Below are 22,731 nucleotides of genomic sequence, written 5' to 3'. Positions count from 1 at the left end.
GGATTATTGTCCAGAGGTGGTTGTTTAGATTCTCATTAACCTCCTGGTGAATTCCACAGAAAAATCGTTGATGCTCTTTTTTTTTTAAATTAAAAAAATCACATCAGAAAAAAGTGTCTCCTATTCAGGTGCTTACTCCCATCATATTACACAATTTATAACTTTCAGACAATTTTATACCCTTTCGGAAGGCTGTTCATGGACCACCTTTCTCTGATGTTAGGTATGTTCTAATTTCCAGCCTAAATTTAGCAATGACTGCTTTACATGCACTTGTTTCCTGTGCCAACATTGCACTTTAAAATTTTTGTTGCTTCTCTCAGCTTTCGTTTATCTGTAAGCCAAACCCTTAATATCCTTGTACAAGACAGAAATCTGGTACCTTGATTACATTCCAATTTCCTGTGTTTTCCATTAATCCCTGGTGTGTGAGGGACCAGATGCTACTGGGCTGTTTTAGATGAGGTCTGGGCACGATGGTGTCAGTGTTTTCATAGCTCTGCAGGAAAGGCTGTAACCAGAGAATGTATTTGCCTTCCTCCACGCATTCATCAAACTTGAAACTCAGAGCAGGTCAGTGCCCTAATAATGAAGCTGGATCTCTTCCTTCCGTCATGTCCAAACATTTGCATCACTGACAGCAGAATTTCTTAGTGATTCCTTGAATGAATGACTTTGTGTTCTGTGTTACATTACTGTTATGCTCCTTCTCAGCATGCAGTTTTCCATTTGGTGATTCCATCTTTCTCCTTGAAGCAGACTGTCCAAATTTTGTGTCACCAGCAGATTTCACTAACGCCTTTTGTGACAAGATTATTAACAATAACATTAATTGAAATTTCCTTTTGTCATCCAATATATTCTACTCTTTCAGTTAATTTGCATTTTCCTTTCTTCTCTTATTGTGTCAAAAGGAGAAGTTCCCAGTTTGCTTCCACTGAACCATTTATTTGGACCTTTCTTTGTGTTCTCTTTTGTTAACTTCCCCAAGGTAAACATTGCACTTCCCTCTGCATCAAAGCTCCTGTACAATAGTTTTGATAATTGTTCCCTAAGTCTTCCTGGTTTTATGGTGTCTGAAAAATAATTGAAGATAGTTGTGTTAGTCTGGGCTGTTGAAGTTTGTATACTGTGTCTGAGACCAAATTCAAGCATGGAGGAAGCCTGTGTTAGTATCTTACAGCCTTCCATTGCCACGGGTAAAATAACATCTTGTTAAAGTAACGGTTCGCTTCAGTGTTGTTCATCTGCTTTGAATTGTAAATAGTATTTTAGCTGGTTGTCCAATGGTCAGGAAGCAGTTACAGACACCCCCCCCCAATATAAATATGCATAAAGGTTTATATATTTATATAGAAAACATATACAATAAAGGTGTATGTATATATATATTCATATGTAAAAATGGTAGGGTAAACTTTTTTTCAGAAGAATCTCTATCTTGAAGTTTCAAAATATAACCTGTACTACATTTGTTACTGCATCTGCTACCACCAGGTCCCCAAGGAGCAGTAACGGCTCATGCTGTGACTTACATTGCAGACTGGGGGATATAATTGGTTGGGTTAAATAAAAATAGGAAACTGATGACAGGAGAAATGAGTAATAAGAACAGAACTGTTGTGATTTTGTTTTGGTATTTTGCTTTCAAGGTAGAAAGAGTTGGAGGCTGCTTGGGACAGTGAAAACAAGTGCCACAGAGGGTATCTGCTGGTGGTAGAACAATTCCAGAAGGAACTGTTTAAAGAAATATCAGTGCAGGTTTTTTTGTATTGCTTTACAATTCTCTTCTGTCCTCACACACTGGAAAACAGCTGAGCTCAGCTTTATCTTACATTCAGCTTGGCTTTTGAGGCTTTCTGGTAACCGTGGGAGTTACAAACAGTCTTGGCTTGAAATCCTGGTCTTCTGGCAGTAGGTGAGTTCTGCTGCAGTAGGTGAGTTCTGCCTTGCTCACTGCTGCTATGGAAGGGTAAAACACAGGGAGTGCGCATTGGATCATTTAGATGCAAATGGACAAGATGGGTAAATGGGGAATTTTTGTCTTGAGTAATAAAATGAAATCATTCATTTAAATTACATTTCAGTATTTAATGGAGGATACCAGCAAGAAGAAGAAGGTGGTGGTTTTGTTTTTGTTTTTCTGTCTGAACAGTTGGTGAATGTTTCTGGTTTAACAGATACACCAGTTTGAAGAGAAAAGCTGTAGTTCATCCCATTAATTGAGACGTGGCAAACACAGAAATTGTGATATTTTTCTGGAGTTTCTGGTTCTGTTTTGTCTCGGCTTCCAAGTTTTGCATCCCTTATTGGAAGGACAGCAGCAACATTGTATTTGTTCCTACAAGATTATGGGGGGCCGGGGGGGTGGTGTGGTGTGGTGTGTGTGTGTCGTGGAGAGTAGTGATGAAATGCTGTAACAGAAAGCCTAGCTGCACTGGAAAAGCTTCCCACAGAAAACAAAAGCACAGTGGCATCTCTGATTTCAGAAGAAATAAGCATCTTCTCATTCAGAATTACTGCTGTTACCTGACAGCTTTGAAAAATGCTTTTCGCTATCTTGGTGTAAATGAGATTCAGAATGCATCACTGCAATCCTAAATACCGCCCCCTTGTTTTAGGCTTTATAGGAAGATCTGCGTTACCTGGCAATGATTGCTTTGATCGTGTAATGCCTTTGCGCTCCAGCACGGCTCCACAGCTTGCCAGGCTTCCTTCTGGCACGCAGCACGACCTCGCTGCAACCCCAGAGGCTCAAAGCACGGCAGTATTGTCAGCTGTAACTTTGAACTTTTTCTTTTCCAGTGTGCAACTTAACTTCTAACTTAACAAATCCTCACTGAAGACCAATTAAAATTGAGGTTGTTAGCTGATAGCAGTTAACGTAGCTGCACTGGAGTGAATGAAGTTATCTTGATTTATAACAAACTGCCAATATTATAGACAGTATTTTTCTTCATGTTAAAATGTTTATGAAGTGTATAGTTACACATAAAATGTCCTGATGCTTTCTTTTACTGCTTGGTTGAACAAAATATGCATTATGATGACCTATATGGAATAAATACATATAAAAAGCAGGTGTGTGTTACTGAGAAAATATGTATCATCTGTGCAGGGGATTTAGGAGAGGGGACCATGAATGACTTGAATTCAGCTTGCCGAAGTACTGAAATGCTAAATTTCAGGAAAACACATTTTTGATGAGTTACGGACTCTGACAAAGCCTGAAACATAAATTAGGGACACTGTAGGAATTTTGTCTAAGTGACTAAAAATGATGATATCCCCCAGAACAGAGTGGGAAATAGTAACGTCAGTCCCCACATTAGTGTACGGAAACTGCAACTAAGCAGGCAGGTAATACAGTACCTGGAAAAGATGACCAAGAGTAAGAAAAGCCTTTGTGAATGACCTCTCAAAAATGTCAAAGAAGAAAAGCATCCAAATAGGAACTTGTATGGGGGAAATTCAGAAGCACAAAGGCAAACGAAAAACTATACAGAACAGAGAATTGCATGCAAGAATGATTGCAAGAAACAAGAATTTGAGTAGTGTGAATTTGTTGGAAGGAGAAATGGTGGAGTAGTTGCCAGGCTTTTTGAGCAGAACAAGACTTTTCAGGTGTCTGTGCAGTCTGGTATCTGGGTTATACTGCATCCCAGACAGGTCCAAGTGTGGCAAACTGTTGCATTTAAGGTAATGAATTAATTTGGTAAGAGATTAATCCCCTTGTGATCTAGCTGGTCCTCAGAGATTAGAGGAGCTAAGGATGGCTGGATTTGTCTCTTAATAGGTATGCCAGTTGAGGCCATAACTATAGGCCTGACACCAGATGCACGAACAGCCCGTGTGCTGTAGGTCCGGTTGTATTCAAGAGAAGCCATCACGTTCACAAATAGTATGGTTTATTCTTATGCAACATCTACAGATTCTATGAGATTGCCTATGATAAATGCACAGACTGCAGGTTGCTATATAACACTACACGCAAAACCTGATTGCAATCACACACACCTAATTCCCATGTAATCACTCAGCATAGCCAAGGGCCCAAATCTTAACGAAAGGTGTCCCTTCTGAGAGAAGGGACGAGGATCACAAATCCATCAATCTGTCCCTCTGATTTGGTATTGGATTATTATCTCTCCGAGTTAGATACAAACTCAGAGTAGTATTTATCTGTATATGTATGTGTGAGTGGATGACTGTGGTCAAGCCATTGTTTCTTGACACAACACAGCACATTCCTTGGTGCAAGGTGTGAACTTTTTTTGGGAAAAGAGGAAGAATTAGAGATAAAGTCTGCAGAGTACTGCAAAACAGTCCCTGAGAGAAGGGGAAGAGCAGGAGACAAATCCTCATAGTTATGTCAAATGTTCTTTGAGAAAAGTGTAAGAATGGTATTGCGTGGCCTCTACCCTGCCCCCACTCATCCCTGGTGCCATGGCAACACAGATCACTGGATCTCCATCCTGTCCTGTGCTCACTCTGGGACATTGCCTTGGCCATGGGGTTATGGTTGGCTTTCCGTCTCCCAGAAGGCTTTTATCCTGTGCCAGCAAGGGGGGATGATGCGAACGAGTCCTTCAGTAAGCAGGGCAGCTTCCTGCCTCTCAGCAAAGGCAGGTGGTGGGAAGGCATAACTTCCTGGATGTCAGTGCTCCCAGACAAAACTGGAAGGCAGATAGGTCTCTTAGGTAACAGAAGACTCTGAAAAAAATTTTAAAATCCCTGAAATGGCAATACCTTTTTCTAAAAAAGGTGGTAGTTATTAGATGAAGAATAATGGATACGAATCATTAATGACCTCAAAAAAGGTCTCACTCACAATGATAGAAGATATTTGGCTAGTAGACAACATTATGCTTTCTTCAGTAGGCAGTCTGGCTTGAGAGATCTGCATCTGATAGCGGTTCTCAGCATAGAAAATGAATGTGCTGTCTCTGTATGTGCCTCCAGAAATCAGCAGCACAAATTCCTAATGGCCTGGCTACACACTTCACTTGCTTGGTTAAATTGTGTTTTGATAATGTTGTCCTACATGTGATGCTCAGAGTAGCTGAATGCAGGCAAAGTGAAAAGCAATTGAGTACTGGAAGCATATTTGCATTATATATACAAATATGTACATGCATATACAAAATCTGTGTGTATATACAAAAATACTTTCTTGCCCTAAAATGAGCTATCAACCAGCCTTACAGGCTGATTTTTATTTTTTTTTTTTAAATCAACTGCTTTCATTATCTGAACCCTTTGCTATAGTGGGCCTATTTTATATAGGACCTGTGGCCCCTGTGCTTTTTTAAAACAATGCAAGGCATTCCTCTTACTCATTCCCTAGCAGGGCTATTTCCTGGTATTCAAAGCAAGACCTCAAAGGTGGAATTGTGTTGTTTGTCAGAATATCACCCAGAGAGTACTGGAATGTAGTTTCTTGAGTAGTTTTCCCTTGAGAAACGTCATGCAATAACCTTTTTTCTTTCCCTGCTGTGTGTAGCTGTTCCTTGTGAGCACTGAATGATGTAGTCAGTCACACTTGGATGACTTCTTGTAGGTAATTTGCAGTCATCTCTTTTTTTTTCCCCCCATATCCTTTTTCTTGGTTGGGCATGTGAAGGTAGATCTGTTGGCAGTTAGTGAATAAGATTATGGCAGCAGCAGTATAAATGTACTTGTGTTTGAACACACACGTATTTGTAGTTAATGTTTCTTGTAGAAAACCAGGGAAGATTGAGTTAGCTGGCCATTTAGTAACCTCATAAGCAGCAGCATGCATGAAAAAATAAATTTGGGTGAAACCCAGAACAGGTTTAATGTCCATTAAAAGTATGAAGGTTAGACTGTGAGTTGTTTGTCCTCAAAACAAAAGATAATTAAATTAGCCCAAGAAAACTTGATGCTGTGTGCCTGCCATATTGCCTCTTATTTAAAAAAAATATATAGGGTTTTTTTTTGGTAGTGTTAAAAGAATACAAGTACAATGAAACTTCTGTAGCAGTTATAAAAATTAAGAAATGTAAAGAGGCACAACAAAAGAAGCTCGGTGAAGAAAACAGCTTAGGAAGCTGACAGCCTCAGCTGAAAGTCATGGCAGGCCTCTCTGCAAGTTGATTTATGCCCTCGTTATGTGTGATGATGAGTAGCTGGTAGTTCTTGTCATCACAGTTCATAGAGAAGACTTGGCACGAGGTGAAGCTGATAGTGCTTTCAGGTGCTCCCCTGGGTGGCAGGTATCAGCGATAGTGCTCAGATTTTGTTTCCATGGCTGTCTGTAATGCTCTCAGCGTGGGGCTGGTCACCTGAAACAAATTGGGGAAGATCATCAAGAAAGGACAAAAAGCCCTTCAGGCAGAGCCAAATCAAAACATTTCTTGAAGAGAAACTGTAAGGCTGTATGTGCATTAGTGTGTATGTAGTTTTTAATTTAAGTATAAAGATGTAAAAATCACTATAAAACATTTAAAAAGCAATTTTGCAGTATAATAATAATCAGAAAACCCAGAAGGCAGTTAAAAGACACATCTGTTACAAAACAAGTGTGAGCGAGCAGGTTAAAAACTAGTATTAAGAAGACCTGATCTGACATACTAGTTAAAATCACATTTAACTTGAATTTATGTGCAGTTGCGGATATTTAAGTTGTGTACATTTAAAAACAAAACAAAATCCAAACCTGTACATATATTGTATTTGGATGTTTCTAAAGGAGTACTTGAGACCTCCTTCTGTTTTGTTTACTGTTCTCATGGATGTATATGGAAGATAAGTGCTAGTTTTCAGATTATTTAGCTGTGTCATTTGGATGCCAACAAGGTCAGTTACATTTTTGTGGGAGCTCCCTGAGGTTGCTGAAGCTCAGGGGTCCCTCTGAGATTCACCTGGGTGAGTGGATGTATCTAAAAGGTGGGTCGCTTTGGCTATTCTGGTCACAATTCAAAGATGGTTCTTGAAAAAAAGGAAAAAAACCCAAGTAGCATCTTTGTCTTGATCTATGTATGGCCCTGCTGGTATGTACTACCCAGTATCACTGTTGTTTTGCAGGGCAGTTTAACTTCACTTGCTATGTGGCACTTGCTTCTAAATTGATTTTTGATAGTTGGCTTTAATCCAGGTTGTAAATCTTTGCAGTTCCCATTTTATACAGTAACTGATGAAACCTTTGCTATAATGAAAATATATCTTTTATATTGTCTTGTCTACTCAAATTTCTGGGGTTTTAAAACGTGATATTTAAAATAGTCATACCTTTGGTTCCCCACCTGACTTCTCCAAAGAGTGGTTTATTCCCATGGTGGGCACAGTTCTTTAGGAGAACTGTACTCTAGTTTGATTCAATTGATTGAGAGCATAATTGTGGGGTTTGGGATTTTTAATTTATATCTGTTAGTTCTTTTACTATTGTAAGGCACAGAAGGCCCCCTCTCCTGTGGTGCTGCTAGGTAGGGAAGGAACAGCATGTCTCAAATGTAGACATTTGATATAATTTAGTGAATGTTACTGCTTTAGAAAAGTATAAAAAGACAAGAATTCATGTATGAAAAAATGAGTAATCTTGCAGCTCCATACATACTGATCAAAGTTTTTCACAAGCTAGGGAAAAGAATTGTAAATACTGTCATCTGGTTACAATTTTTGTTTCCCCTCAGTATTTTTTTTTTTTTTTAAATCCTTGCACAGATAAGGACTGTTCTGTTGTATTCTGCTATGAATAGTGAAAAAGGTGCATAGGTATTTGAGGGGAGTAGAAATGGTACTGAATTTGGGGTAAGGGGAGACTTATTTTTTTTCTGCTATTAAATATGTAAATTTTAAAAGCAGCCATCTGCATTTTTTTTCCTTGCACAGTATTATAATGTGCTGAATTAGTAGGCCACTGTAAAGATTTGAAAAGGTCTGTTTGGCCCATGGCAAAGAGTGATCCCATGTTACCCTGCAAAAGAAATGCAGGTTTTTTTGATTGAATGGATTTTTTTGAGTTTTACTGATTAACACTGACTTTCTGTCTTAACAGCCAGCATTCTTTTTGTTGCAAGAGAGTACTGTTTCCTTGATTCGCTGAACTTTCTCCATTGAGGAGGGTTGAACAGGAACAATTTGTCAGCACTGATTTGGGAAACAATAGAGATTTTTACCTGTTTTTTGCATTGTCAGAGGTGTTTATATTTCAGAAGTAATCCACAGAGGCTGTATCAGTGTTATGCGACTGCATTTTAAGTCGTTTTAAGCACAGGCTGCCATGGTCCTCTTCTTTCCATTTGTCCTCACTACCTAACAATACTAGTGCAACCACCATGAGCCAGTTCAGGAGCCTAATCTGGCTGAAAATAACATCTTGACGTGGAGTTTTTCAGCTGTGTAGACTCCCAGACCAGCTCAGCGGAGAACTGCATGGTTGCCAATATATGTAAAAGGCTTATCTAATTTAGGAGGAAGCTGGTGTTCTGTTCAGTCAGGGAACTTCAGAATCTTTTGGTTTGTGGAAATCTGCCAGTTTTGGTGCAGTGCTATTTCACCTATGTCCCGATATTTCTCTCTGTTTCCTGGATAGAACAAGCTTGTGCTTGTAGCTGCAGCCTGACACAGTAAAAATCCTTAATGAATTAGGAAAAACACTCCCCAGATTTTGTGGGTTTTTTGATCCTTTCAGCAAAGGAGAAAATGAAATAAAGGGAAATAAAAACCACTTTGGCTTTTAGGGACAGATTCAAAGCAATCAGTGTTACAAAGCATGGAGAAATTTTACTTATATAGCAAACTGTTCATAAACTTGTTGCTTAATGATTACTTCACAGAATTTAAGACAACATTGTTACTAAATCTCACCTACTGGCTAACTGTGTTTAAAGTAAAAAGCAAACTCTTTCTTACAGTGTTTGTTGTTCTGTCTATGTCATGAGCCAAAAGAAGCTACTGTATGACCTGAGACTTCTTTGTGCCTTAAAATTGATGTAAGCTTATTAATGGAGGCCAACCACTAATAATAAATCTGTGCTGCATGTGTAGCACAACAGTTCATCTCCTTTGACAACATGACTATGAATAATTTATAGACGTAGTTATACTGAAATTTGTAGGGGTCATTAGCATTTTAATGAAAAAGATACAGCTGTTGTACTAAATCTTCACTCTTTTTTTTTCTTCTCCCTCAGTTAAGCGTTTCGATCTGTACTTTGAAAGCAGCTGACAGCGTGCGGTAATGTGCTGACTGGCACTATGGGCAGGCGGTACCCAGGGGCTCACTATCGGCCAAGCAGCTCATGTATGTATGCAATTGGTCTAATTTATTTGTTGCTTTATTACTTTTGAAGGCTGCTAAGTTTATAAATTTTGAAATAGTGCTTATAAAGGATGCTGACATATTCTAATTGATGCCAGCTCTCCTGTGTGTGTACCCAAATGGTAAGTATATTGATTTATGTTTAAACTGCAAAAGTGTTCTCTAGAACTTTAAAAAGCAGCTTGTGGTGTGCCTTGAACAAGTCTACTGCAGTGTGCTGTGTTTTGTGCTGTGTTTTGTGTTCAAGGTCTCCAGCTTCATTTATTACAGGGTTCTTCACTCCTATCCCAAGTTTTTCGTACCAGATACCTTTAAATTAACAAACTACTTGAGCTTATCCTAAAACGTTATTGTGCACTATAGCTTTAATTGCTTACAACTTCAGCTAATGTCTTCAGATCATTTATATGCTTGAGTTCAATGTTTTCCATATTGTTTTTTCCTCTGAATTGTATCCTGTTAGATTATATTACATTGTCTCTTACTGAAGGTTGTCTTCTGTAAAAGTGCAAAGGCAACTCCTGAAATTTGTCACCTGCACCTTCCATTGAGTAAGCAGACGTCTCTCATGCTAGTGCAGATGGCAGTCACCACGCTGCAGTGGTTCCATGGTGCAGGCTGTGTGAAATAAGATGACGTGACCTTCCCTGGAGAACTGTGTGGGGTAGTGCCCTGACTCCTGAAGGCTTCTGCTGGTCCTTGTGGACTTTCTGTTGATCCCTCAGGCTGCTGAGGTAAAGCTGGGGAGGTTAACTTTTGTATTCATTCTTCTTTCTGCTGTAGCAGAAGAGCATGATCCCATGCATCAAAGCCAGCTTAAGAAGCTCTCACTTCTGTACCATTCTTTCTGTTCCTTTAAAGACTTCTTTAAAAGCCTCAGTCACATCAGCCATCCAGCTCCACACATACTTGTGTTGGCTGATGCAGGTAGTAAACTGCAGTGAAAACTTACAGCTTTGACAGGACAGAGACTTCCTATGGTGGCTTGCATAGTGAGGTCCTGTATCCAGAACTTGACTTTGTGGGGTTTTCCTTAACCCCAAGGCTAAATCCCAGAAAGTAGTAAAGCATGTTTACTCTCCCACAGACTAGTTACAGATGTCATGAAGATGTATGTTAAAATGGTGCATTAGAGCCAATTTAGATACTGCTTTTCCAAAGAGCTTGGTTTGGGTATTAATGTCAGGATATTGTCTGTACTAGAATGGAGGAAATAAACGGTTGTTAGAGTTTTGACAGGTCTCTGGTGGTCAAGTGCTGGAGTGCAGAATTGGACTGATCTGTTTGAATCACTTGACATTAAATCTAGACACTAGCCTTCACATGTGTTGTCTTGGCCTACTGTGGGTCATGATATCCATGTCTCATGCCTAGTCTTGAAGCTCAGAACTTTGGAATGATCTAGTGTAGAGTGGCTAATCAAGTCTTTTCTATTCTTACTTAGAGAGAACAAGTATGGACATTAAATTCTCACCAGAAGAGCTCAGGATGTTTTCCCTGTTGCCTACTTGAGCAGTTGCAGATGGTAGAGAAGTGGAATTGTTTGCTTGGGGAAAGGCTGGTGTTCTCATCATCTGCCAGGGCTGAAATTTGTGTTAAAATCCGTTGGTGCCAGAGCTCCCTCTGTTTGAGGACAGAGATATCAAATATCTACTTCATCATTGCGTTATGCTTTTCTTAAGCCAAGTTTTCCCTTTCCTTAACCTGTCAGGGTTTCTAAGCCAGGAAACTTGCTTTATTTTTTTGTTTTGTTATGGTATGATTTGTGCAACTTCCTGGTGCCTGCTGTAATAAATGCTTTGGACATCCAACAATAATGGCATTGAAATTGCCCAGTCTGGGAAATGAAGGTCATAATGAAATCTCTGATAGCAGATTAGATCTCAGTGAAAGTGCTGGTAAAATACATCATTTTGCTTTAGTTTTCTTTGTATAAATAATGAGTAATTGCAAAATCTCAGCTATTGTATTTCACGTTCACAGTTGTTGCAGTCTTAATGTACCGTTAAGGACTTGGTGCAGCCATAAGACTTAGTCCCCGACTTTTATTTTCTGTCTGTACATACATATATACCTAATTAAAATATAATATGTGAAGGGAAGAATTAGGTCTGTGTGGAGTATGGCAGTTGTATTGCTTCTTTGGTGGTGAGAGAAGATTTCATCCATTTATGACATTGACTGTTTTGTTGAATGATTTAATAAATTTAATGAATAATAGTGTGTAGTCTTAGGAGAATACCAGAAGGTTTTATATTCAAGGAAACATAACCGTTTAGATAGAAAACAGTTTAGTTGAAGCCCAGTGCTAGGAAATGTGAAATACAGGTGCTGAAGTTACAAGAAACAGCAAGGTGTTTAAAATGGAAAACTGAAAGCTGTGAATTCAAAGTATAATTAAAGAGTCATTATCTCCCTTAACTGACAATAAGCAAAGCAGTCTTGGGTGTATCCCTGCCTCTGTCTAGTGTTTGTCCTGACTTAACACTCCCTTGTTTGCTGTTTTGTTGATTTTTATTTTCTCTTTTCTGTGCTTTTCATGTGAAACATACCGATTAAGGATGAAGTCTCCAGCTACTGAGAAGCCAGGTTTTGTGATGAATTTCTCCTGAGCTTCTTTTATATTTATGTTTTTCTAATATTTGCTCATAAACCCCTCTTTTCTGCATTGGCTGCAGCAACTCTCCTGAAAACAGAGTTCTGTTTGTGTTGTTTAGGTGGCCTCAAATTTTGTTTCATACGAAAAAATTTGAATGTCAATAAATGACATACAAAACCCTTCTGTATGCCTGAAAAGAACCTTCTTAATGTGCTGTCCATGCATATCCAGTCCCCAGCATAAGAATTCATTTATTTTAGTTAGTTGTAGTGTTTTGCACTATATTGAAATCTGAGCAAAGCGTTTTGGAGAAAATGGAATTGGTTCCAGTGCCATTCTGCTGGCGTTAAATGCTCAGGAAGAGTTTAAACAAGAATAATAATAAAATGCACAGTTTTGTGAGAGGACAATGTCTTTTTCCAGAAGACATTGGAACTGAGGAAATGCAGGAATTTGTGGGTGGTAGTTTTCAGCACTTGGTGACCTTTGGAGTGTGCCAGGGCGAAGGCACAGTCTTGCAGTGGCACGTCAGCAGTCCCCAGGACGAAGGGACCTGCTTGCACCTGAAGCTCTGTGACCAGGCCTCGCAGCCCACAGAAGATGGCACCACATCTCACACCATTAAGTCATCCTCTTTATTTGTGGCAGGCAGAGGTGGACTTTTTATTTCTTTTTTAACTATTAGGCATCTAAAAACAACTTAGACTAGGGTCCATATGGAATGATTTATTGCTGTAATACTGCCAATATAATTATTAGAGATTACTGGAATTTTATTTCAGCAACTTCTGATGATCAGGAGGGTGAATTTTTTTTTTTTTACCCCCAAGCAAACCTTCTTTGGGAAATATCACCTTGATGAAATGTTCATAAATCAAGGATGACAATGAAAGGAAATATCCCTCGTCGGGAGGCGCTACCCTGAACTGCGGAGGAGAGAGGTTTGAGTCTTGGTTCTTCCTGATCATCTCCCATGCTAGAGCTGCTCTTATAAATAATTCAATATACTTGAAGACAAGAGAGAGCAGGGTTGATTTTATAAGCTTGGGGTATGATTTCCCTCCAGAAACACTCAAATTTCTGCTCTGTCTGTGTCTCTTCAGCTTCCCAAGGAGTGTCCAGCTACAACCTTTGCACAGGGCCAGTCCCCTGCTGCTGGTCCTGCAAGGGGGCTGTCACTTCATGAAACTGCTGGAAGGTCTTAGCTTTGTTGCAGTGAAACAAGGAAACAAATGTGGGAATGGTGACATTATAAATAACAAACCCCTGAAAAAAACCCCAAACTTCCTGTCTTGCAGCTGGTGCCAGTAATTGCATTGCTACTGTTAGCCCAGGATGAGTTGATGTGAAAACATAGTGTGAAGTGCCTCTGTGTGCTTGGCTTGGAGCTGCTTCCAGAGTAACAGAAAACTCACTCAGAGAGGTACCCTGACCCGCAAGGAGGAGTGTATCACTGTGCAACTCTTGGTAGAAGCATCCCAGTAAAATTCTACATCTGCAAATCCTGCCGTGTATCTCCTGACCTTTTCTTTCCAGATAAAAGATATCTTGGTGTAAATGAGACTCAAGCTTTAACACTGCTCAGGTTGTGCTTAGGGAGGACAGCTTTCTGTAAAGTTGCTGAAAAGCTCCATGTAATCGTTGCTTAGCTGAGGAAAAGGTTGGAATATAGGTGATACATGGAGTGAAAATTACAGAAGCAGCCAATGACACACATGTTGGCGCTCTGCATTAAAGCCTCTCTTGTTTAGGTTTCTACATTTCATAGGAAGCTATGCAGAGATTTGTACGACTACTTCATCGAGGCCTCTTGGGTGATCCTGGTGAAGTCCCAAAACATGCTGGTTTCCACAGATAGGAGCTGACTCAGAGCCTGTAGATAAAAAGTGTTCTTTAAGAACTGTATATTACTCTGAATGTGTATTGTCACTTCTGGTTTTATTTCTCTAGCATAATTAAATAGTACCCCTATCCCAGCACCCTGACAGGTCCATTTGTTCTTCACGGTAAAATCAGAGGTAGAGTACTTTGAGGCTGAGGGTATCCCAGTAACTGCTTGGAGTTGTGCATGTTCGTGGAGAACCACCATGGTACCAGTTTTGCATTGTGCGTTTGTCCCCTTTCACAAGTACCCCAGTTCTTTTGGTGTTGAAGTTCTTTGTGAAGATCTGTGAGTTTGTAGATAAGAAAAAGGAGTACAGGATTTTGGCTACCGTGTCAAGAATTCAAGACTCTTTGTTGAAATTCAGGCCAGTGATACTAGTAGCTTGTTGTTTTCCACTTGTTCAACATCTTCTACAGCCAAGTTTGTTGCTTGTTGAAACTGAACCCGCTCTTAGCCACACTTCAAGTGTAATATAAATGCCAGTAAGTGCTGCTGCTGTTTTGTTATGTTCTCCTTCCACTTTATTATGGATTGACCTGTTTAGTTTATGGGGACCATAAAGCAAATAAAATGCTTTGATTTTATTTATGAGCATGTGGTTTTGCTTTATATATGAGCACTATGAGTAGAAGTTTCTCAGCATACTGCTACAGCATTCTCAAGGAGCTCTACTTGCTACAACAGGGCAAGGTTAAAGGTATTCCTATATCCTAGTACCATAATTACATTGGGAGAATTACTGTAGGGTATGGTCATTTTGGTCATCTCTCAGCATTCTTGTCAGCTTAAGCATTATTGCAACACTTGGTTCATAAATTGTTTGTGTGTTTTGAAGTATTTCTGATTTGTCCCATTAAAGTTTGTTTGAGGACAGTACATAGCTTTGCAGGCAACTTGCAGCCTTGCTAAGATGTAGCTCTTTGTGTAATGAGCCTTATTTTAGTTGAGATTTCATAGAGAAACAGACTAGAAGTGTGGAGACCTTTTCTTGTTTGGTGCATCCTGTGCTCTGAAATGCATCTTGCTCCAGTAATAGGAGCAAGGGATATGTGGGTAGGACATGTGAGTCCAACTTTAAGACAGTTTTAGCAGATGTAGTTAAAAGTGTATGTATAATAACCTTACCTAGGTGAGATACAGCATGTTTTTAGTGTATGTGGAACAGAAGCAATCTTGTCAGTGTGCAGAATCTTAATTTCTTCTCCTTGAAAGCCCTGATAGTGTCATTTTGCAAAGCTTGTCAATTAGTCTGAGCTGTGCTGTGACTAAGATTTGGACTTTTAAATTTTTGTTCACGAGTCTCAACTTACTGTTAACAATTTGAAATTATTTGCAAGCACTTAAATTAATTAGAGGGTTTTGTTCTTTATATTGGGACTTTTGATATACATGTATTTTTATTTTTTATTTCTTTTCATATAGAGTTGTAGAGAGTCTACTGAAAGATTATTTCCCATTTATTTGTCAGATTTTTTTATCTCTAAAGTCCAATTTGACACTAAGTGCAACCTTATAGTAAAAGGAAAACAATCATAGTGTACCACGCTCCTTCAAATGCATTTTAAGATCTCAGCTATGAGGTAGTGATAATAGGTGGCTCAAAACTATTGCTACCTGTGTAATTTGAGGGTAAAAACATTTCTGGATAACCTTGATAAAAGCTTAATGTATAATTAGCCATAGATTTATTATATGTTATTCAGAGGGCAGATGAAGTTGTAACAGATGAAATCATGACACCAGGCCATCAGAAGTTTTAATTGTTAAAATATATTAGTTTAAAAAGAGAAGATGAAATGTCTGCATTTATGTGCATGTAGTTAATTGTTCTTGAAGAAGCGGATTGTGCTCAGGCGTATGCAGTGTTGTTTCTAGTCTTTGTAGGAACAGTCAAGTGTTTGCAAGCTGCAAATAGCAGGGTCGCAGACAAGATATGTGGGAAGCGGTTAATGATAATAATCTATTTAATTTTTTTTCGGGGGGTGTGTGTCCAGCACAGATGCTGTGCTGGAATTTAACTCATCCATTGCATCTGACAGGGGCTCAGTTAACATTTTTTGCTCCTTCCATAAATAATGCTGTGACCTATGCTTAATCTCTTTCCTGCTTTTACTGCCTGTGTCTCCTGATCAAAGAGCTTGGTATTGGGCTAGTGCCATTATGAACAGCTGGAAAGATGATGCTGGACTCTGCAGGTTTCCTTAACCCTGTTAAGAAATCGATCATTTTTGAATGGTTCTGCTTCCTGATTTAGGAGCTGTCAAATGATCCAAGTTAAATTTATGTGGTGCTGAAAAATCTCTGGTCCGAACTCAGTCTGAATCAGTCTAAGTCATTTTATGTGCCAAATCCATGGCCATTGATTCCTTTCTATTACTCCATCAAGCATGTGGGTAGGCTGCCTCTCCTACAAAGCATTTTGGTTACCTTTTTCTTTCCCTGAGACAGCTTACCCTAGATTTCTTTTTCATATAGCATCATTCTTTGGTTTTGGTAATTCTGATCAGGTTTGATTACATGTTGTTTACCTTCCAGCTTGGTAAGAGTAATTTTTGGATGGCACTTGAGATTCAAGTTGCAGGATGTGGAAGACCAACCCCTTCCTGTTTTATTGGTCGTCTCAGTTGCAGAAATTTAAGTTATAATTTCTAAGTTTATGTCTCTGTGTGAGAGAAAATGAAGTTTATGCTTGTGCCCTGTATTAGCACATGCATTTAGAGTTGTTTGTAAGTAACAAGTAGAGTCTGAGGTGTGATCTTTATTACAGTGATTGAGTAATTTATACATCAATGTCAAAAAAAAAAAAAAAGAATGTTAAGGATCAGGAGTTTAATTTACGTAACAGGATTAGAAAAAATGACTGAGGTTTACTTAGCAAATGTTGCTGTGCATGTATAGATCTGGTGACAGAAGGTCGTCTTATCTGTGCTTGCAAGTAGCCAGTAGATAAAACACACTCCATCTTCTTGCTGTGACAACACTGGTTTTGCCTGCCAGACTGTTCCATTCTACATAGGGGGGGAAATCTATTTAAAGGGAGAAAATTAAATTTGGAAAAGACTTAGTATGCCATCTTTGTTTTTCCTTTACTAAATACAGGATTAGTCGTGATTGCATGTCTTGGTTATGCCATATAAAAACAAAAGAATTGCTCTTTATTTGCTTCAAGTGATCACTTGATTTAAGAAAACTCTAGTAGTATAAGATGACCTTGTTCATCTGCAATATAGAGTTTTAATCAGGTAGTCAAATATACACTGATTATTTAGATGTATCTATTTTAATAAAATTATAAGTAAAGGAACAATGGATTTAGCCTATTTCTTTTTGTCATTATTATTTTTATTGATTTTCTCTTTCCTTTGTAGCTGTTAAAATCTCATTCTGAGAGGCATCTTCTCTGAATTTTTGCTGGATGAGGAGTTTGACTAGCGGTGTGGGAAGGGGGAGGGAAAAATGGCAAATGGGAAAGCTTCAGCGCTAGAACTCATTGCAAGATCTGAGGTTGTTTTTTCCTTAGTAACATTATCTAAAGACTGATCAGTGTTACGGATTTTCATTAATAAGAGCATCATTAGAACAGAGGCAGTACTGCTGCTAGGCTGTTGCAGTTGGCTGGCAGTATGATGAGCTCTAAAAGGAAAAATAATATTGTGGCAGTAGGAGCTGGCAGGATGCCTCTTGAGAATGGAGGAGCCAGGACAAAAAGCTGGTTACTGGCTGGTGCTTTCAGGAGGACTAGGTGAAGCAGAAATAGCTGGAAATGGGAGAAGCTGCATTTAGTAAGCAAGTCATAGTGGTGTTTTTGTTCTGATGTGAGGACAGAACCAGGATGGAATGGAGAGGGCAGCAGTAATTCCTTGCTTGGTCATGGGGTTGGACCAGCTTTTGAGAGGTCCTTCCCCATCCTCAGCAACTCTGAGGTTTGTGTGTAGGAGCCTGCAGATGGGATAGAGAGCACACATGCAAGCTGCTTGCAGCCCTGCTGCTTTCCCACCCTTGCATTCCCAAAACTGCTCTACACACCATGGGAATTTGCTTTGCTGAGCTTTCTCTCTCCAGCTTTTAAGGTCGGTCCAGCAGAGATGTTATTGCTGGAGGAAGCAGCGAAAAGAAAACCACTGGCTGTAGGAACTTCTGTTGCTCTGATCTACCACAGCACTTAATTTGACTGTTTTCCTTCCTTTTCCCTGCTGAAAGTGTTTAACATCCCCTGGAATTTGTGTAGATATATAGGCAAGAGGAGCACGATGACAACACTAGTAAAGCTTCTAGTATCAGTTCTGATTGCAGCTACATTAATGTAGGATGCTTTCAGATGACATCTCTTAGCTATTACCATGTAGCTGGTCCTGGTTAAGAATGAGTGTAGAGGTGAGAAAACAGTGTGTTTTCATACTTAATTAAGAATTAATGTTTTAACATTGGAATTCACCCTTTGAAGCAGGGGTTGAGTTGTGATCATTGTATAATGGAGGCATTCTCTCCAGCTGCTTAGGCTGTAACTAGAGCCGAAGTGTACAGGACCCGAGACTGTAGCCCCATGGCTTGAGTGTGTCATTAAACATCTTGTACTCAACAGATATCCTTGCAGAAAGGAAATCTGCTTTATGAAAAGGTTTGTATTCTTTCTTTCCTACGTTTCCTAGACACAATGGCAGAAATAGTTGTAAGTGCATAGAAATACCTTGTCTCCCAGTGTATGTATGTATCATTCACATCTAAATCATAGACTTTAAGGCAATATGGTTTATGTATGACAAGTTGGCCAGGAAAGGGTCCCATACAGGAGCTTGCTGTCTAGCTTGCTTTTTATGAATCCCTCCTGTGGGATCAACCCTGCAGGCTATGCTTCTTAGTTTCATATGATGGATCTCATTCTGAAGATTTTCATGTGAACATGCCTTGCTTGCTGTGTCTATTTTTACCAACGCTGTTGTAGTTTCCTGAGTAAGCTTTAGTTGGGTAATTGGAGAAGAACCCAGCTTTTCTAATGTCATTAAGTTTTTGCTACAGTATGTTGATTAAAACTGGAGAATATTGTTGAACTGGTGCTCCTATTAAAGCATCACAGTTATTTTTAATGACTTGTTCTCATTGCTGTAGGTTAGCCTCTCCCATACTTTAATGACTGTCAAATATCATTGAAAGCTCAAAAGTTCCTCTCTGTTATGTTCTGAGGTTTGTTTAGAATGCTTAATGTCTCTCAGGAGCTTCTGAAATGTGGTATTTTTATTTTGTGTATTTGTTTGGTTTTAATTGTTAAATGATCCCTCTTTTCAGATTTCAAATTATAATCTATTTCCTGATGCATTGCTGACGCCCTGTGAGCCATGTCAGAAGTACTTCCAGGTCAGATGCCCTTTAAAAGATTCTGCTATGCAAATATGTGAAACTTGCCTCCTCTTTTCTTTCTTCTTCACAGGCCCATATTTCGCTTTCATTTTGCACCTAATACATAAAAAAGAGCAAGCACTTTATTTTCTTTTTACAGTGCCTTATTGAGTCAGCTCTATTCAGCTTTTTAAAAACTATTCCTATAGACAAGACAATGCATAAAAGTCTTATTAGAGGTAAAGACAAATCAGTCATGCACTATTTTCTGTTTGCGATGGCATTTTCTCTCTCCTCCTTCTAGCTCTGTAAATTTTATGACAAGATTGAAAAACATTCATAAAAGCCATTCAAGTAATCGTGTTATTTGTATTATTATGATGCTTAGAAAATTGAGACCACTTTGTGTTAAACACATTAAAGTGGTGAAAGTATATTAATCTACATCTATAAGTATGTTTCTAAATACTAGAAGTATGCAGTTGAGGCTGTGATTTGTTTTAAAAAGTAAGCAAGCTAAAACCATCAGTGATTTGCTGTAACAGATCTTCTACCTACTTAAATGCTGCCTTTAAGCACCAATGTTTTAATAACATATTATTATTCACAGTAATGATAACATCCTAATTATTCTTATTCACCAGAGTCCAATATTTTTTATTATAATACCCTATTTTAAGTTGCTTGTAATTTACCACTCTTCTTGTGCTTTAGCTGAGATATCAGCTAACCCTGCAACTCCTGGTCTGCTTGTCCATTTGTGTTTGTTTTTTAGCAGAAGGCAGAGGAGTTGAGAAAAGGATTTGCTGTGCCAGTAGTGTTGTCTTTGCCAATGACCAGGCAGCACAAGGAGCTGCCCAAGCAGGGGGGACAGGGTCTGCCTGTGGAGGGGTCCCTGGGTGCAGGACCCCTGGCACAGGGTGTTGATTAGCTGATATGGGGCGCAGCACCTGCCTGTGTTAGGTACCTCTGGGGTGAGGAAAGCAGGGTCAGTGTGAGAGACAAAAGATACAAGAAGTCAGTGATTGGAATTTCGGTCTTGAAATTACAGGCACAGGAAGAAGTTGCATTTCCTTGAAGTTTTTAATTAGAAAGGTTGTATTATGCTTCATCTTGGAAAAATGGTGTGTTTCAAGCATCGTCATGTGTCCTGTATAAAGGAGAAGGGACAGACTGTTACTCTTTTTCCTTATACTGGTCTAGTACGCAATCTAGGGTTTTTTCAGTGCATTTAAGCATTTCCTTGCATTCAGAGGTTTTCCAGCACTCTAGTTAGTCCTGCTCTGGTAGTAACCTGCCCTTGAGATGCAAGACTTGCCCATTCCCATTCTGTATTTCGTATTCTCTTTTTGCCTTTTTTATTACTTCCCTTTTTCCCACCTTTATATCTGTTTCTGAGAGTGGAGGGGTGCCATCTGTGTGTATCCCAGAGCCTGGCTGGGGGAGCAGAGCAGGGTGATGGCCAGCAACCAGGTAGGTGTCTGTCCTTTGAGATGGCAGCCAGCTCCTCTCTGTACGCACCTTGTGGTACTGTTTGCATGTTCATTGTTCATTTAATCATGACGATTTGATCAAACAATCATTTGAAAAGGGGTCAGGAACGGAGGTGGTGTTGGGTGAAAGGTTCATTTTGACATTTTTCTCCTTATAGTCATACACCAACCCAATTTAGCACCCAACTTGCTAACAGTGCTTGGGTCGCAAAGACTTCTGCAGGCTTTGGATCAGTCAGTGTGCCAGTGTTCATCATAAATCCATAGGGGAGCTTTATTAAGCAGATTAGTAAAACAGTACATTTTGTTTTCAATGCTTCTATGTGCTTATTCTTACAATATTTTTGATAAGTAAAATGCTAATGTCAGAAGACTAGCTAAAGATAATCTGGCAGGCAGATACTTAAGCTTTATCTAGGAAGATTATTCTATAATATATTTGTTCAGTGGTAAAAAACATGGCATAAATTGAGTGAAGCAGCTCGCTTGTAAGAGAGAGCAAGAATAAATTTGTCTCTTTCCAGATTGTGGAAGTTGAATTTATTGATGAAAAAAATAAATGCTTGTTTTAATTTGCTGAAGCATAAAGTAAAGTAGGATCTAACGAAATCTGTAGATACTGTGCAATTCCGTAAATTCTAAAGGTCAGGCAGCAAGTCAGAATTATCTTGCCCTATTCATTGATTTTTTAATGTGACTTCCCAGTCATGAGACTTTTAACTGATACAGAAAAAATACAAAGCGGCCAGTCCATAAAAACAGGCCATTTTGTGTGGTTTAGATTAAAACACCTGCTTTGGTAACATTATGTAGGATTAGATGTGACCTTGCTTAATTTAGACTTGGTTAGTTTTAGGCAAGATGCAGAAATCAACATTTATTGACGTATTTATACGAGAAGTACATTTATAAAGTTCCTTTAAATTATGTGGTGGTTGTGTTTTAGAAGTCTTTTTGTGGCTAAAGCTGAAATAGTCTATAGGATGTTTGTTAACTGTTATCTAAGCAGATGATTCTTGCACAGTGTACATGGGGTGATCTGTCTTCTGAAGTATTTGCAGTTGGTCTAGACTCACTGACTGAGGCTTCAGGAAGTGGCAGACATGAAAATTTGTAAAATTTAATTTAAATTCTGTTTTCAACAAGTTTTAGAAGTTGTTCTAGGTGGGTGATTCAGGGAACAGAGTATACTTGGTCTGCCTGATTTTAAAGGAATCAGAGTGATCGTTGGATGTGTGCAGCTTTGACAGCACATCAAAGAAGAGGGAACATTAGCAAATGTGTGTGCATTTAGGTAACACTGTGAAGTGCTCCTTTTCACTCTGTGTTTATGTATGTTCTTTTAAAACCCATATATTTATTCTCTTGTAAATCTGTCCAGCAGTCAGTTCTGTCGTATATCAAATACATAAGGATGCAGCACAACTCAGCTGGAATGATCTGTCATCGGCTGGCTCAAATTATAGCTTTTCATTCCTGGATAAGCCCCAGACACGTTTTTATGTGCAATATAAGCAGCCAGTGATATCTGAGAATTAGGAACAACAGAAAGGGTGTTTCATGCTGTGACAGATGGGAGTGATTTATTAATTGGTCTCTAATTTGGTTGCCAGGTGTCAAACAACAGTGACTACTACAGTATGTAAATTGAGGTGTTCGTGGAGTATTTGTGCAGATTAGTGGGAGCTGTAAATAGGCAGTACAGGAAGAAATGATAGTTTTAAAAAATATACTTTTGATCATTTTTTTCATAGTCTAAAAATCTGTTTCCCTCAACAAACAATATTTTTCAAAATGTGAGCTGTGGCCCTGGCTAATATAAACCAGAAATTTGTCTACAAGTAGACAAAATAATAGGGTTTTTTTAATCTGTGGAGTATGTATACTCTGCCCTAGGATGTATGTTTTATCCTTAAGACTTTGTGAGCTGTAGAAACAGTGAGCCATCGTCTCTGGAGCAACTCTTTTTTAAAGTTGATTGATTTAGAGTTGGGTATTTTGTCAAAGGATTTCCTTCCCCTCGACCCATGAAATCAAGTGCAGTATTGTGAAATACTCTACTTTTTGTATTCCCTGCCTCTGACCCTTTAAAAAAAAACCCAAACCAACAAACCACAACAACACCCCCACCCCCACT

General features: G+C 39.0%; 1 protein-coding gene across 13 annotated transcripts in view; it reads left to right on the top strand.

Moving 5' to 3' along the window:
• The window catches only part of APBB2 (amyloid beta precursor protein binding family B member 2), a 131,116-nt gene that overhangs the window by 5,366 nt on the left and 103,019 nt on the right, over nt 1-22,731 (top strand). For 6 of the 13 annotated variants that reach the window (XM_026846545.1, XM_026846540.1, XM_026846538.1 and 3 more), the window contains exons 2-3: nt 9,156-9,265; nt 19,051-19,119. The exons of 1 other annotated variant lie outside the window; for it this stretch is intronic. In XM_026846545.1, coding sequence (XP_026702346.1) covers nt 19,101-19,119 — 19 coding nt within the window. In that variant the 5' untranslated portion in view covers nt 9,156-9,265; nt 19,051-19,100. Of the gene's footprint in view, nt 1-9,155; nt 9,266-9,858; nt 10,027-19,048; nt 19,120-22,731 lie in introns of all 13 variants that reach the window. 6 more of the 13 variants (XM_026846534.1, XM_026846542.1, XM_026846535.1 and 3 more) reach the window with 2 other exon arrangements.

The sequence above is a fragment of the Athene cunicularia genome (genome assembly GCF_003259725.1).
Source record: "Athene cunicularia isolate RWA chromosome 4 unlocalized genomic scaffold, athCun1 chr4_part1, whole genome shotgun sequence".
Lineage (NCBI taxonomy): Eukaryota > Metazoa > Chordata > Aves > Strigiformes > Strigidae > Athene > Athene cunicularia.
Note: the sequence above shows the minus strand (reverse complement) of the source record. Positions and strands in the feature narration are given on the sequence as shown.